Below are 15,783 nucleotides of genomic sequence, written 5' to 3' on the forward strand. Positions count from 1 at the left end.
AATATTTTCTTCTTCTGTATTTCCCTTACTTCTCCATCGTTTTCTTCTTTCCTTAAAATTGCTAAAAGATACCGAAAAGATACATATATAAAATACATTTACACAATATAAACCTTGATAAAATAATATTACAAATGTAGGCTCTTATCATTGTGTTCCACGTAAATGAGTTCTTTAATAAAATTTCATCGAACATGTGGTGTGCTTCTATCATTTGATCACACATAGATTGTAGCGAGCTTTGTTATAGGTAAGTGTTATGAAAAGGGTACCATACTACGAGCCACTGATGAAATAGAAATAGAGTTGATTAGCCTTTGAAAGAGAATTAGAGTTGCTGAAGAGTTGATGCAAGTTTCATTTATATCTATATCTATATATTATTATAGGAGAATAGTAGCTCATTATTCAATTGACAAGTGGTGCACCGAGTGATCGACGCGTGGCCGACACCAAAATATGTAATCTCATATGCATTGGATTTGAAATGAATAAAAAACAATAGTTATTAGCATGACAAAGACAGGCATTTCATGTCTTTGAGATTCAAACTTCACTATATAAAGGAGCATGCATTTAATGTTCATACCTCCATCTTTTTACACATCACTTCTTCCGATTTGAAGAAGTGTCAAAGGCTAGCTGATTGTAGTCATTTTCCCTTTACCAAACTAACCATGGCTAAATTGTTTGATATGTTAATGGATGTCAGTCCAAAAAAGCTTGCATGGAACTTCTTGGTCTATGTTGTTCGTTTGTGGGAAGCTCCTAGCCGCTACAATCCTAAGGAGATCAATAGCATAGAAATGGTTCTTCAAGATAGTCAGGCAAGTAATATTAATAGAACATAAATTACATGGTCTTATACATTTACACATGCATTCCAAACTGAACTATATTTTACTATCTTACAGGTAGGGAGGATCCAAGCTTCGGTCCCTAAGGCGTTGGTACGTAAATGGAATGATAACATTCATGAGTTCAAGATGTATAAGATGTCAAATTTCATTGTTGTAGACAAGAGGGACAAAACCAAGACAACTATGAATCGGTGGACCTTAAACTTCTCTCATCGAACTGTGGTGGTCCTGGTGGAGAATCCAACTTTCCCACTTCAAGCATTTCGGTTAACGCAAATTCCAAAGTTGTTGAATGCTGACAGGATCGACGACTCTCAATTAGTAGGTGAGGCGAATATATTTTCACTTCCTTAGTGTATAACTCATAACTACCTCACAATAAGTTTCTTATCGCAGATATTATGGGTGAAGTGGTTGGAAAGGAGAATCACAGGGAACTCATCACAAGCAAAGGGAAGGAAACGAAGCGTCTATCTATTTTGGTTGAAGACCTTGAGTAAGTTGTGTTCGTGAATTATAGTGACACAATATAGGTTGTGTTATAATGATAATAATGGTTAAACCTGTTTAATCACACTGATTTGCAGTAATTATCGTATTGGGTGTGTGTTGTTCGGGAACATGGTTGATCAAATACTACCATACCTAGATGATGGAAGAGTTGAGCCATTGATAGTGATCCTACAGTTCTTCCGATCGATTAGATGGAATGGTATGAATCCAGACCCTTTGTCCTGTAGTATATAAATTCAATTTACACATTAAGTGATGTCAGAAGTTTTCTCACTATCAGCTTTATAAAAACAGAGAAAACCTCAGTACAGAGTCATTTCGACATTTCTAAGCTACACATCAATTCCGATCTCGAGGAGAATTTCGATATTTCTGGTCTTGGGATCCCATACACTCCTTCATTGTTCGTAGGTAATGACATCATAACAGTCATGGAGTGCAGGGGCAGGTCAGGAAGTGCAAATGATGCTGTGTGCACAAACTTCCTGATTTCGAGGCTAAAATACATGGAATCAAGAAAGGAGCATTTGGTTTACCGCACATGGCAGGAACATGTTAATGTGAAAACAATTACAATGCATTCAGATGGGTTATACATGATTTAGAGTTCTATGATCAATTTAGTTGATTTTTCAGAGTTTTAAATGCAATTTATTTTGTTTAGTTTGGTTATTTAGACAATAGGGTAGAATATTTGTAGTTAGATCCCTTGTGTTTCAATATAATTGTCTATTGGGTTCATTTTGATTTTGAAAGAGTTATCAATGTTAGTTTGTTAATCAATGTTATGCACTCTTCTAAATTTTGTAACAACTTGAAGGTTTAGGGTTTACAGGATTTTTTATCCTTTTATCTTTGATATTAAAGTAGTAGTAATGGTTGTAGAAGGTAGTATATATAGTTAACTTTCTATATGTACCCCTTTGTCTACACTTAATTTAACGCTGAAATCAGATTTACATATTCAACTCAATATATTAATGTTTACATATTTTTCTGTGAATTCATTAAGATATGCCACCTTAATTATCCATAATACTAATTTGACAATGGTTATCTATTATCAATAACTAGCAGAAGCCCCCGCTCATACGCGCGGATAATAATAGTTTTTGGATGGTGTAACTGCTTTGCTTAAAATATTGGATTGAATACTAATATTGTATGTAACATATATAATGGTCTTTTGATCGATTTGAACACAGAGTAATAAGACATAATATAAATAAAGTGTGAAATTTAAAAAAAAAAATTTTTAGACTTTCTCCAGAATTTTGGCTTTTGAAAAAATGCTCTTTTTCAGGAATGTTTTTGTCTTTTCTGTATTTGTTAATATATATTTCTATAAGAACAAATATGTAACTATCCTTTCATTCTACTATATTCTTCTTTGTTTTTAGAAAACTTAAATTCATGCATCTATTCTACAATTAGCCAATAATTTTTGCCGTAACATATTGAACATAAAACAAAGTCAATACACACAATTTTGTGATAACTTTTATATCCAATATTAGCCAAAATAAATGAAAAAAATAATAAAAAAATGAAAATAACAAAATTTGAAACCGTATAAATTTTTTTTAAAATAAGCCATCAAATAAAAGTAGACAATTTAAGTATAATCTTATTTATAACAACATAACCTTTTTTAAGTATATAAAACTCATAGTGCTAAATAATGTAATGGCATTTAAGATTTAGCTTTAATTTAGTGAGACATTCAAGTTAGCAATATAATGATACAATCTTGTATATATCCTACTGGATGTGCATCAAAATTTATTCTTGTTTCCAAGCATAGCCTGAATTGTTTGCTCAAACAAAGATTAAGTAGTCTATTCAAGATCATTAATATTTAATGTGGCTTAATGGCAACCATGATGACTGGTAACTGCCCATGCTTTCTCTTTTACTCCAGCTCCTCCCAGCAAGTATTGCTATTATTAAATGCAATTTGGGACAACATCTTCTACTCCAGCTCCAAGATGCTCATGAAACACATGCAACAATTCTACAAAAGTCATCAGAATATTATTAGCAAAACTTGAAACTATTCAAAGAGAACTTAAAACTAAATACATCATCTAACTTCTGAAGCCATTAAAGTGCTGTCTTAAGACATATTACTTAATATTAATATAACATAGCAAAAAAATATTGTTAATAATTTAAAGTATTAAGTAATTAAAGATAGATATAGCAATCTTTTCTTTTAAATATTCCTTGTTTTTATGTTACCATATCTTCCTCAACTTAACATAGTCTTTTTGTTGCAAAAAATTTTTTATTTGAAAAAGGAATGCTTTTTTCAGATCCTAATGCAAAAGATTGTTATTCTACTTTTAGGTTTGCATTTAAAGTTAAAAAAAGGTCTGAAAAGGACTTAACCTCATCAACACATTATATGTATCCACTTTTTTTTTCATCTCTGATCTCTTCCGACGCCTAAATCAACAGTAACAACCTGCCCCTACTCCAATCCATCAGTCACTCCAAGCTCCTTATTATTAGCTTCTCCTATTCTTTACTCTGAATCATCCTTTTTATTTGTGCAACGAACCATCCGGTGAATGTTAACAACACATACCATTACATCACATACCCAAGTCATTCACATTCTTTATTTTTTTCCAAGAAAGAAAAACTCAAGTTGAAACAAAATATAAATAAATAAATGCAGAAAAAAAGAACTTTTACATCATTAAATCACATGAAAAGTTATAACTAACACCTACATATTTTTTCCTAACCATCCAATAAAATATAAATATTATCCAAAAAAAATTCATATAACTATATTAGATTTGAGAAAGTTCCTCTGACTACTTACATATTTAAAGATGCTAGTGGGTACCAAACACTTGAAAATGAAGCCTACCACTTTCTTCTGCAAAAATTAACAAATATTAGTATAATATATCAAACTATGAAAAAGAAAGTGAAAATAATTAAAATGGGATACTTTTAGTAGAACGAAGGAGTTGGGATGGGATTGTAACGAAAGAATATTTCCAACTTCTTCACTCTTTATTTCACAAACTTTGCTCACAAATAATCAAAATTGAAAACTGGTTTACTTCTATGTACAACAATTCTACAAATCAGATAAGTACACAACAAATAAAGGAATTCTTATAAGCCATTTTAAATTCTTTATTCATATATTTACTATTCCTAATAGCTAACACATAAAAGGATTGTTTAACATATTTACAATGCAGGTCAATTACAACCTCGAATTCTGAATGTCTAATAACTGACATAAAACATGAAAACGGTAAAGAAACCAGCAATATAATTAATAAAAGACAAATACAGTAAGCTATCGAACAATAAAATATTAAGAACAAATTTTATGGGCAGCTCAGAGTAAGTTATGATCTTGATACAAATGGCACAGTTGCTGTTTGAACCTCAACCCCAACTCTGCATTATCCTTTGCCAAAGGGGAGATCATGATAATAGCAATGAGACTCTCTTAATAGGTATGTTCATAACAAAGTTGAGACACATCAAATCAAATAAAATCAAATTAGGAGTGGTTGAGAAATCATGAAACCTCATACGTGTATATTGTCTTCAGTTCCTGAGATATTTCTGAAAACTCAATGAGGGGATGCCATAGAAGAACCTACTGTCTCCATCATATTGTGGTAGCTGAACACTAAAAGAATCTACAGTAAAAGACATCATCAATCAAAGATGTAAGCACGGGTGAACAAATGCAAATTTATAGTTAGTCTAAAATAAATATAAAGAAAGGTGAGTTACCGTGTGGATTGGAGCTTCACATCCTCCTTCAATAACCTGCATTTACATAAAAAGCCATTACAATGAGAATTTCTATTTTAATAGGGCATAAATTAAATCATTATGGCAAAGATATATCAGATGACTAAAACTTGAATCCACCAACTAGTCCTACTTGAAGAGCACCTTGAGTAACATCGTCCATTAGCCCTGGTCCAGCCCCTGACCATGAAGTGCAATCCAAAAGATTTGCAATCTGCATAGCACACATACAAAACAGTAAATAACTATTATTTTCTTCTATAGAAAAAGATTTTATCAAAAAGAGAAATGAAAGAGATGAGACATCGTCATATAAATACAAATTAAGATATACAAATAGATATATTCCTACAACTAATATAACTATTCTACATAGCCCACCAAATTTGTTGCATAGTTCTAGGTGTTTCTTATGCGATTGAGCCAAAATATTCATAGCCACATAGATACCTAAAGAAAGAATATGGCAAGTTTCAATGATAGTACCTAAGAAAAAAACAGGCTACGAATTTATAGATTTATGTAATCCATGACACTTAAATACATGAGCTTAATGATAGATTTGCAGAAGTACTATTGGAAATATCCACAACAAACTTATGAACTCATGTGACCTCAAGTTGATGTGAAGATTTGGTTTCAAAAATCTCTATTATTGCTCCAGACATTTGGATTAAGAGAAATAGGCATAAAATACACATCCAATGAAGCATATTTGGACACAAATATTTTTCATTCATCTTGATCAATCATTTCATCATCTTTTGTATTAGCATCACTAAAGATGCCTGGAGTAAAATATATACAATTTTAGAAATATTAATTTCAAAGAGCACTTGAAAGGTAGTAAATAAGGGAAGAAATCTTAAGAACTTTATTCAGATGCAAAACAAAAAAACAAAGAAAAGAGAGGAAATAATAACTTTAAAGAGCAATCACAATAACATATATTAATCATGCAACAGAGAACATCTTTATGCTGAAAATGTTTTCACATTAAGGGAGAGCATTAAGAGAAAATAGATGAAGTAGGATCCCTTCCTACAGAAAGTTTTTTACTCAACAATAAGTGGAAGCAAGAAGCATCCTTATGACGTCTTAGGAACCTTACAATCTCAAAAGATGTCAATTTGTTTTCATTTGTCTATTACAAAAGCCTAAAAATAAAAATGCTGAAAAATTAATTGAGAATGCTATCATTTGTATAATAGTTAACTTCTTTAAAATAATATCTCTTTTATTCTTTGCTGTCCCATTTTCATTTCTCTGTCGGTTTGAAATGCAAAACGATGAAATTTGTATAGTTTTGCTTTTTTAAATTAGTTATTAAGAAATAAAAGTGACTACTAATGAAAATATACTTAGATTACCATGCATGTGTCAAGCTGCCATATTAATGTAGAGCAATGTTTACAATTATAAACCCCTTTGAAAAAAGGATCTTTCTTAGGGAAAGCAAAGGTAATAAAAGCTTATGCACTCTAAAGTCATGAGAGGCAAGAAGCAGGACCGTGCAAAAAACAAAACAATGGCCATGTTTTGTTGGATTTGTTTTAAGCACATATTTTGACATCTCTCTTATGTGAACATTCCACAGCTGTAAGCTTGTTAAAACTCAAAAAATGACTGAACTAAGAGTAGTGTCTATAAATTCATATAGAAAATATTATCTTTAGAAGCAAATGACCATAGAGAAAAGCATGTAATAAAGTTATATAAGATGAGCGAGAATCAAAACCTTGATGACTTGTTGGGATGCAATTCCACCAACCAAAGCAGCCACATCATGAAGCTCTGTCGCACCAAATTGACACATCAAATTGATAAGATCCCCAGCAAAAGCAGCACCATTGTATATCCTGATCTGTTGCAGAGCAAAATAATCATCATAATATACAAAGTTTGATATTGAATAAATGGCAACTAACCAAGCACCTCAAAAGCAACCAAAAAATAGTCCATGTATTCAGTCAAATTTCAACATCAATATATTCAAACTGATTTTATATACAAATTTGTTCATACAAACTATATTATTTGTTCTAATATGGTCAATTATGTCCTCTTCAAATGCAAATCAATTAGAGTGTGTAATCAGACTACTGTCCAAATATTAAAGAAATAAAATATAAACTAAGATATTATATCCACTTCAAAATTTTGCATCATAGTGATAAAGTAGCTTCAAAAAAGAGATTGTTTGTCCTCTATCAACCATTTTTTGTATAGCTTGTAAATATTTTAAATACAGTAAATATTATGAATTGTAAAATCATCAGCATGTTCATATTATTTGTATAAAGATATGTATGCATAAGCTATGAGCATGGTCAAATTAAGCATACCAAAGCTAGTTCCTCGATGATTATAGAGTCGTTTCTGCCCTTTTTAAAATGTTCATAGGCACACCGTGCATGTCGCTCCCACTGGTCAACTGCTTCAAGCTGATGAACACTAAGTGTAGCTGCACAAAACTCATCAAAATCCATCCTCCTATATTGCAATGCATTAAGCTACAACCCAAATTCATTTTAATCAGCGAGCACTATTGGTGCAAATCTTATTTATATAATTTATGGAAGCATTGGTACAGTTAAATCATAGAACTTACTGGTCCAAGTAAGTTAGGAATGTGTGACTCCTTCACAGCATCTATTAAAAGTATTGAAAGCTCCTCTGATGACTTCTTTATAATATTACAAACGCAAAAAGGATTATTAGCTTGGTGCACTAATGATATGCTTCATTGTCTTCCAAAAAGCAAAAGTAAAAATACAAAGAATAAAAATACCAAATTAAATAACTACATTACCTCATCTTTGAGCATGTGAATTCTTAACAGAACATGTGCTACTACAGCTAATAAAGCGAATAATCTAAGTTACAACATCATTTATGAAATGAAAATGTTTCAATTTCCCTGGGTTTACATAGAATTTAACCAAAATTTTCATCCCTAAAATACTACTGCTCCAGTATTACAGTGCAAGATTGAGGAGAAGAAAAGATTGGAAAAAACTGATAACAACGAAATAATTTTAGGCTAGAAGTAAATAGTTGGACAGAATCTAAAGCATTAGTAGCTGTGTTTTGCGTTTGAAACTTAAGTTGTGCTACTCAAAAATGGTAACTTACATTATAAATTACACCCCACATCAATGTTTTTAAAAAGATCCAAAATCTTTAACTCGCCATACCTACACACCAGAAACATAAAAAGATTAGTGGAAAACATTGAGCAGAGAAACTTCAAGTCATTTGGGGTGGAGTGAGCCACTGCACGACTTGGCCTTTCCTGGGTAAAGCTATCTGATTCAGAACAGTGGGAGTTGGGTTGTCGCTGCAACATACTTTGTGCGCGTCACCGTCGCACTTCGCATCACCATCTCTGGCACCGATTCCTCACCATCGATCAATCATGTGTATGAGATTAAATTGAGAGAGAAACAAATTGAGGAAAGATAGAGAGGGAGAGAGAGAGAGAGAAATGATAAATTCGAAATTTTTTTTGAAGAAGACTAAAAGTTTAAAACTCATTCGAAAATTTTTTCGGGAAAATTCCCGCTAATGAGTTTTGTTTAGTATTTGAAATCAAAGCATTTGGCTGATCAACAAAAGGCAATCCGTGTGATGGTGTTATCAGCCAATCAAATGCTATGATTATCCACTGTATTTGGATAATTGGAATTTTGGAATTAGGGATACACAAAGTTTGAATTACCTGAAAGTCTTCTGTGCAAAACAAAGCTTCATCCGTCTTTTCAGGCTCCATCGTCCACTCACGCTAGTTTCAACATCCTATTATGAGGAGGAAAAAAACAAAACTACATAGGACAGCTGTCACTCTCTCAAACATCATTTAATAGTGCTAAATAGTGTGTAAATTTACTATTTGGCTAGTTAACCTAATTATATATTAATAGATAATAGATAGATCTAACTAAACAGAATTGATTGATTACACTAACATCATCTTGACATAAAAAGTATATTTGGCTCAGAAAAAAGTTATCATCTACTGGGTTTTATAATTTTGTATATGACATATTCACAACCAAGGCTAAGAAGGACTTTAAACTATGGTTTGTACACATGTACAACAACTAGGCCTTATAAGTATGATACTTGGGTTTTATAGAAAGAAATCATTGGTTGTGAATCATTTAAAAGAAATAGATTATATATTATGGACTGACATAACTGTAGAGTGCCATGATTATCTTTAAAAAGTTAATTATGATGCCTTATGAAGGTGTGTTTAATAATAGGTTTCTAAAATTAGTCTGATTTAATGATTATCAGAAAAATGCTACATAATTCAAAATATATACCAATGATAGCTAATAATAGGTTAATACAAAAATGATTTATAATTATATATCATATAAATTTAGTATTACAGCATGGTATTACGAGGTCTATATCAATAAAGGTATAATATCAGAATAGATGTGGAATAAAGTAGTAACAATAAGGCCAATCAATGAAAAATATAGTATTTTAAATTTTCACATAGGTTTGTAAGACCAACTTAATGGTATGACACACACCTGGCACACCCACACAATCGTTGTTACCAGTTGTTTATTACAGATACCAAAGTATATCATGTGAAGAGAAAGAGAAAGATAAAAAAAATTGGACACAAGTGGAGCTTCTTAGGGCAAAAGTCCTCAGCAGTTAAAGCTGGGGAAGAAAAATTAAGACAATGCAATCATCACAAGGACTAAATATAGATATAGTTATGAGCAGAATGCTACTAAAAGATATCCCATTGAACTCAAGGTCAAAAGATACAAGTTAATGTAGATTTATTTTTCATAATGAGATTTAGAATACAAAGTCAAAACATCTTGGTTCCATTTAGGTAAGTATGAATGGAACAAAGTTGGGTGTATACAGATTGAAGAATAATGATTTTTGACATAAATAGGACATGGTTTCTGGCACATGTTTCTTTTGCTTATACTCTCTATGTTTGGAATATTAACAAGCATATTTAATCTGAAATGTGCAGAGATGGAGGAAAGAAATATGCTTACAAACAAGAGAAAGGTTGATCAATTTTGTACGAATGAATGATCAAGCAATAGAGAGATTCAAGGTACAAAATATGGATAACATGCTTTCAATCAACATAATATAAATGAAGTCATTTTTATCACAGTTGAAAAATAGCTTATTCACAATAAAGTCAATTTCAATTATAGTGTATATACCACTGCAAGAGTATGTTGAATATCTCTAAATAATTGTATAACATGGTGTTATAAGTGAGAAAGGTAACAAAGGTGTCATGGCAGGGACTTTGTGATCAACATTATCGGCTGACTGGAGTCAACCAGTTGATGATATGCAACGCAAAAAAGGGATTCATATTAGCTCTAGCAGTACCATTGGAAACTCAAGGTATTTTACCGAGAATAGCAACCTACAAAACGATGAGATCTGGGCAAGCTTGGGAACTAAACCAGATGTTCTAGTAGATGTAACTAACACAGGTAATCTTATAGTACTAACAAAATAGAAACCAAAATCTTATTTAGATTATGGATAGGTAAACTATGAAAGATCTTTATATGGCAGATACTGCAAGGCATGCTAGGATGGAACGAGCTAACAAGCTAGCCAAGAAAAAATAATGTGTAGTAGAATCTTCCCCTCAAGGTAAAGCCTTAATAAATAATACTTTATTTCAGCACTTGCTGTTAACCAATTATTAATGTGCAAATCATTCTTTAATTGCATATTAGTGTGAATAGTGAGCGAGGTTACATTGTAGAATAACAATTTGTGAAAAAATTATATGTATAGACCCAACTTGTGTTACATAACTGTATATAAAGTGTAGTAATAATTCATTGAATTTTTTCTAAAATCGCTACAAGGTAATTATTATTCACTAATGCCAAGTGTATTTTACTATTGCTTAGTGGAAAATTTAGCTATAGATTGTGTCATCCCAGGAAATGTAACATCTACTCTAGCGGATTGGACACTCTATCCAAGTATTGTTATGCAAACCATGAAGAGGGATGAATACAGAACTTACAAAACAGCCAAAAATAGACATTGCTGCCATCAAATCTAACAACACTAGACAATTTAAGAAGTAGAGGTAATGGACTAATAGTAACAAACTACACACCAGACTAATTTATGCATTCTAAATATAGTAATTTAGCAAATATCTTTCATTGGCAGACAATGCTAGGCATGCTAGGATGAAACGAGAGAACAAGCTAGCCAAGAAAAAACAGTATATGGGAACGTCTTCCCCACAAGGTAGGAACTATATAAACTATGTTGTAGAAGGACTTGCTTATTCCACCTGAGTTATAATAGGTACATTTCAAAGTCACTATTTATGAATTCATGTGTCCTTAGTCTGAGTTATCTTTTTTTGTAATAATTTATATGTTTTCTGACATGATAAAAATTGTAGTTGAGTTGGTTAACATTCACAATCAAAGGTTGATTGTGGATAAGAAAAACAACACATGTTCAAATGCAAAGGTTAGGATTAGTTTATTAGATCTTTGTTAAGTTGCAAGTGTTGGATTATGGCTATTATGGATTGAATGCTACTGAAAATTGCTTGATTATGCTGAATTTCTGAATTGCACACCACAAGTTTGATTGAATGCCTATGTGAAGCTTTGCATTCGATTTATATGTTGTAGTTACTATAAATATTAAATGGCTTGGACACTAATAAATTTCCTGAAATTTGCTGTAGTGAAAATCTAACAATAACGACGTAAAACCGCTCGTATTTTCCGGTGTCATCACTCATCACCGAATCTCAATAACATAAGACCCATGAGGTTTCACTAGTAAAGAAACCATTTTACAGATTCTAAATACTTACCATTTTCTGGCACTGATTTATAGCCTGCAGCTTATGCATTTCATACTCATTTTTTCTTCCTTCTTTCCTTAACTGCTTTCATAAACGTATAATGCATACAATATGATCAATTAGCACACTGATAATAAAGGAAGATCAAGCAAAACAGGCCCTGGCCCGTAAATACTTTTTATGTGTACTTTTTGCAAACTTTAGAGAACTATAAAGCAACCATAAATTGATGTTTATTATTTTTACAAAGAAACATTCAAATGATAAAGACACAATTGTTTCATCTTGAAATAAAAATTAATTGGTGAATTTTCATCTTCTTTAGATATTGTTGATCATTTTCATGAGCCGATTAACAAAATGAGAATAAGGAGAAGCCTCATACCTGCAACAGCTCTTTCTCTCTATAAGCCTTCCATTGTCAGTGATTTATTGTGTTCTTTACTTGTAGAAGCTTTTATAGGAAATAAATAACAAATAATTAATAGGAATTGAAGAAGTGGTGTCTGCAGTATGTTTTTTTTTAGTCATATGGTGCGTGTGGTCCTTATACAATCTTAAGAGTTGTGAACCCCTTTGTGAATTGTTCAAGTTTGTTAACCTTTTGATTGTATCCTTTGTATGGCTTCTTTTTAGGAAAGCAGGAGTCAATAACAAGCTACACGCACACATATTTTAGTGAAGACTACGACATAATTATGCATTCTTATGAAGAAAGGAGTAAAAAGGTATTTATGACTGGAATTTTGTTGCTAAAACACCTAGCATTGTATTATGTGATTATTTGATGTAATTGACTTTGGTTTTTGACTATGAATTATAATTGTCGTTGATATTATTGTGATTATTGTTTAATGGTTAGATTTACTTTGATTATGTCTGTGTTGCGATTATTGTTTTGGTTGAATTGAGTGCTTGTAAATGAACCATGTTGCTGCCTTGTTAGAATTGGTAACGAGAAATTAGGAGGAAATTATTGAGTTAGAATGATATTACTAAGTAGTAACATGAATAAGTGATAAATTAATTACTAGTATTTTCTGTTTCCACCTTTCATACAATCTGTCCCTTTCACACAAATAGTATTATCCTTGCTATGAACTTCTTAAAATGCTCATGTCTACATATATATTAGTAGTTTAGTACTAAAGCATAGTAGCACTTTATTTTATATCCTCATTGATTATTTTAGTAGCTAAGTATTATTTTACATTGTTATTTTTTTAATTCTTTCGATGATGTACATGTTACTGAAATTTAAATGCAATGTCTTACTAATCTTATAAATTTTTGTTGTTTTAAATGTCAGGTTCTAAAAAAATAAAAAATACTTGTCAATTAAAATACAAAAATCTGTTAATAAGAAGGTGATTAGTGCACACAAAACTAAGCTTTCACACCTTAAACCTACAAAATCACGAGCTCTAGTTCCTTCACATGTATCTAAAAAGCCTTCAGCATTACCACCTTCTTCTTCGCAGCCACCACAAAAATTCAAGAGAAATTTACTATCATCCCATGCGGATCATACACCATCACCATCACCATCACCAGCTGAATCACCATACTGTTCACCTATCCAACGTCAATCATTTGATAATGCTCCTAATAATGAACGAAATTTACATCATGCTCACTCATCTGATGAAAATCATTAAGATGAATCTCTTACTCAAGAAGGTGAACCTGTCACTCAAGAAGGGCTCTTGAAAATCGTGCCTTTTGGCAAAGAGTAAGTACAACAATCACTTTTGTGTTTTAACGTTCTCTTTATATTATTTTTATTGTGAATACATGTGTAATTACTCATTATTTGATCTTCTTATAGGTTTAATCCATGTACTGCTGTTCGTCATGTAACAAATGCCATTAAAAGCAAATTTTCAGAATTCTGCCCTACATGGGGACATGCCAATGAACAAATGCAAGATTTGTGGTTTATTGAATTTAAGGTAAGTATTTATTATCTTTTTTTTGTTATTTTGACATTATACATAGTAGGTAATTCAATGTATATGTTTGTTTTCTTTTACAGAAAAATTGTATGTGGGAACCTCAACACAATGCAAGAATTCGTCAATTTTTTTAGATTAAAGGGAATGCTCAATTAAGAGGGTTGATGAATCGGGAGAGATTCAATTATTCAAAAGACCCTAACTATGTACCAAAATATATTCCTGAACCCGTTTGGCGTCAACTATTACATTATTGGGCTACAGATCTGCATTTTTAGAACTAGTCAGCAGCAAATACTGTGAATCGAGCATCAAATGCTGGAAGTTCCATGCATACTGGTGGTTCCATATCTATGGGTGAACATGCACACAGAATGGTAAGATAAAAATAGTTTAATTTTAGTCTTAGTTCTTATTATGTGCAATATTTTCTTATTCTTTTTTCTTTCTTAATCGATTAAAACTATTATATTATAGGAGAAAGCTATGTGAGTAAAACCTTTTCTAGATGAGGTTTATACTAAATGCCACACCAAAAAGAACAAAAGTTGGATTGATAAAAGATTTGAAAAAGTCATTGTATGTGATGCTAGTTTGTTCTTCTTTTTTTTGTCGTTTTCAAAAATAATTTTCACTATATGTTAGTATTTGTTCATGGCATATTTAGTTGTGATTAAAATGAATTGGTTTTGTAGGGCGAATTCAAAAAGCGAAAGGCAGAACTTTCTCAAGTAGCTTTATCCTTGGATAATGAGGAAGATGTTGAGGCATCTAAAGAAGGCCTAGATATACCAAATGATTACACTATTTGGAACGAAGTTGTGACAAAGGAGAAAAAGAAAGCTGCTTTTGGTTTAGATCTCTCTTCAAAGTTGGATTTCAGAAATTTCTCAAAGACATCCAAAGACAATCTAAATATTGAGCAAGAATTTCACATGTGGAAAGAAAAGGCAAAGGAGCAAGAAATGATCAATGAAGAGCAAAAGATTAAGTTGAATGATGCTGAGCATAAGTTAAAGGATCAAGGACGTCAACTAAAAGCTCAATAGAAAAGAATTGGTTCTATTGAAAAGACACTTCATGCTTTGTATAAAAAGTTGAATCTCCCACTTCCTTCAACCATGTCTGTTCTTGCAGATGATGAGCTTGGGACAGGCTCTAGTGATGATGAGGATGATAACATGAGTGATTGATGTTTGGAGTATATATTTTTTCTAATTTAGATTAAGGAATTTTTAGGTGAATTAGTTAGTACATTTAATTTTATTCATGATATTTGACCTTTTTAAAGGCTTTTTTTTGTTTTAGTTTAATTATTTTTTTATTTTATTTTGATTACATTCATGGACAAGTATTTTAATAATAAATATTTTTTTAACTCTTTTATGGTAATTGGCTTTTTCATGACTTTATTATGTGTTTATAATTTCGATGATGTAATATGAAAAAATGATTATGATGGTCTTAATATAGAAAGCAAATCGAATACAATTTATTTTCTAAAATATTTATATATTAAATAGTAAATTATTTTGTATGAAAATTATTTGAAATATTATATTAAATTTGTAGAAAATATGTGCGAAAATAATTTTTTGTTTTGTATGAAATTCGTTTCAAATACGTAAATTCTTTTAAATTAAATTTGTTTGAAATTTAATTGAAAAAAATATTTGATTTGTCTAAAATTTGTTCGAAGAAAATTTGTTATATTTGACTAAATTCATTAGAAATTTATCTAAAATAAAGTATATTTTTTGTTTGAAATTTGTCTAAAAATCAATATTTTTATGTTTGA

General features: G+C 31.2%; 1 protein-coding gene across 1 annotated transcript; it reads left to right on the top strand.

Moving 5' to 3' along the window:
• The first annotated feature begins 677 nt into the window (after positions 1-677).
• On the top strand, positions 678-1,978 carry LOC148544343 (uncharacterized). The gene is made up of 5 exons (XM_088498915.1): positions 678-827; positions 915-1,185; positions 1,257-1,356; positions 1,448-1,572; positions 1,668-1,978. Exons 1-5 carry the CDS (start codon positions 678-680, stop codon positions 1,976-1,978), a joined length of 957 nt encoding a protein of 318 aa, XP_088355041.1.
• Positions 1,979-15,783: the final 13,805 nt, after the last annotated feature.

This window comes from Arachis ipaensis, chromosome B9 (assembly GCF_059453495.1).
Source record: "Arachis ipaensis isolate K30076 ecotype BB chromosome B9, ASM5945349v1, whole genome shotgun sequence".
NCBI classification, from domain to species: Eukaryota; Viridiplantae; Streptophyta; class Magnoliopsida; order Fabales; family Fabaceae; genus Arachis; species Arachis ipaensis.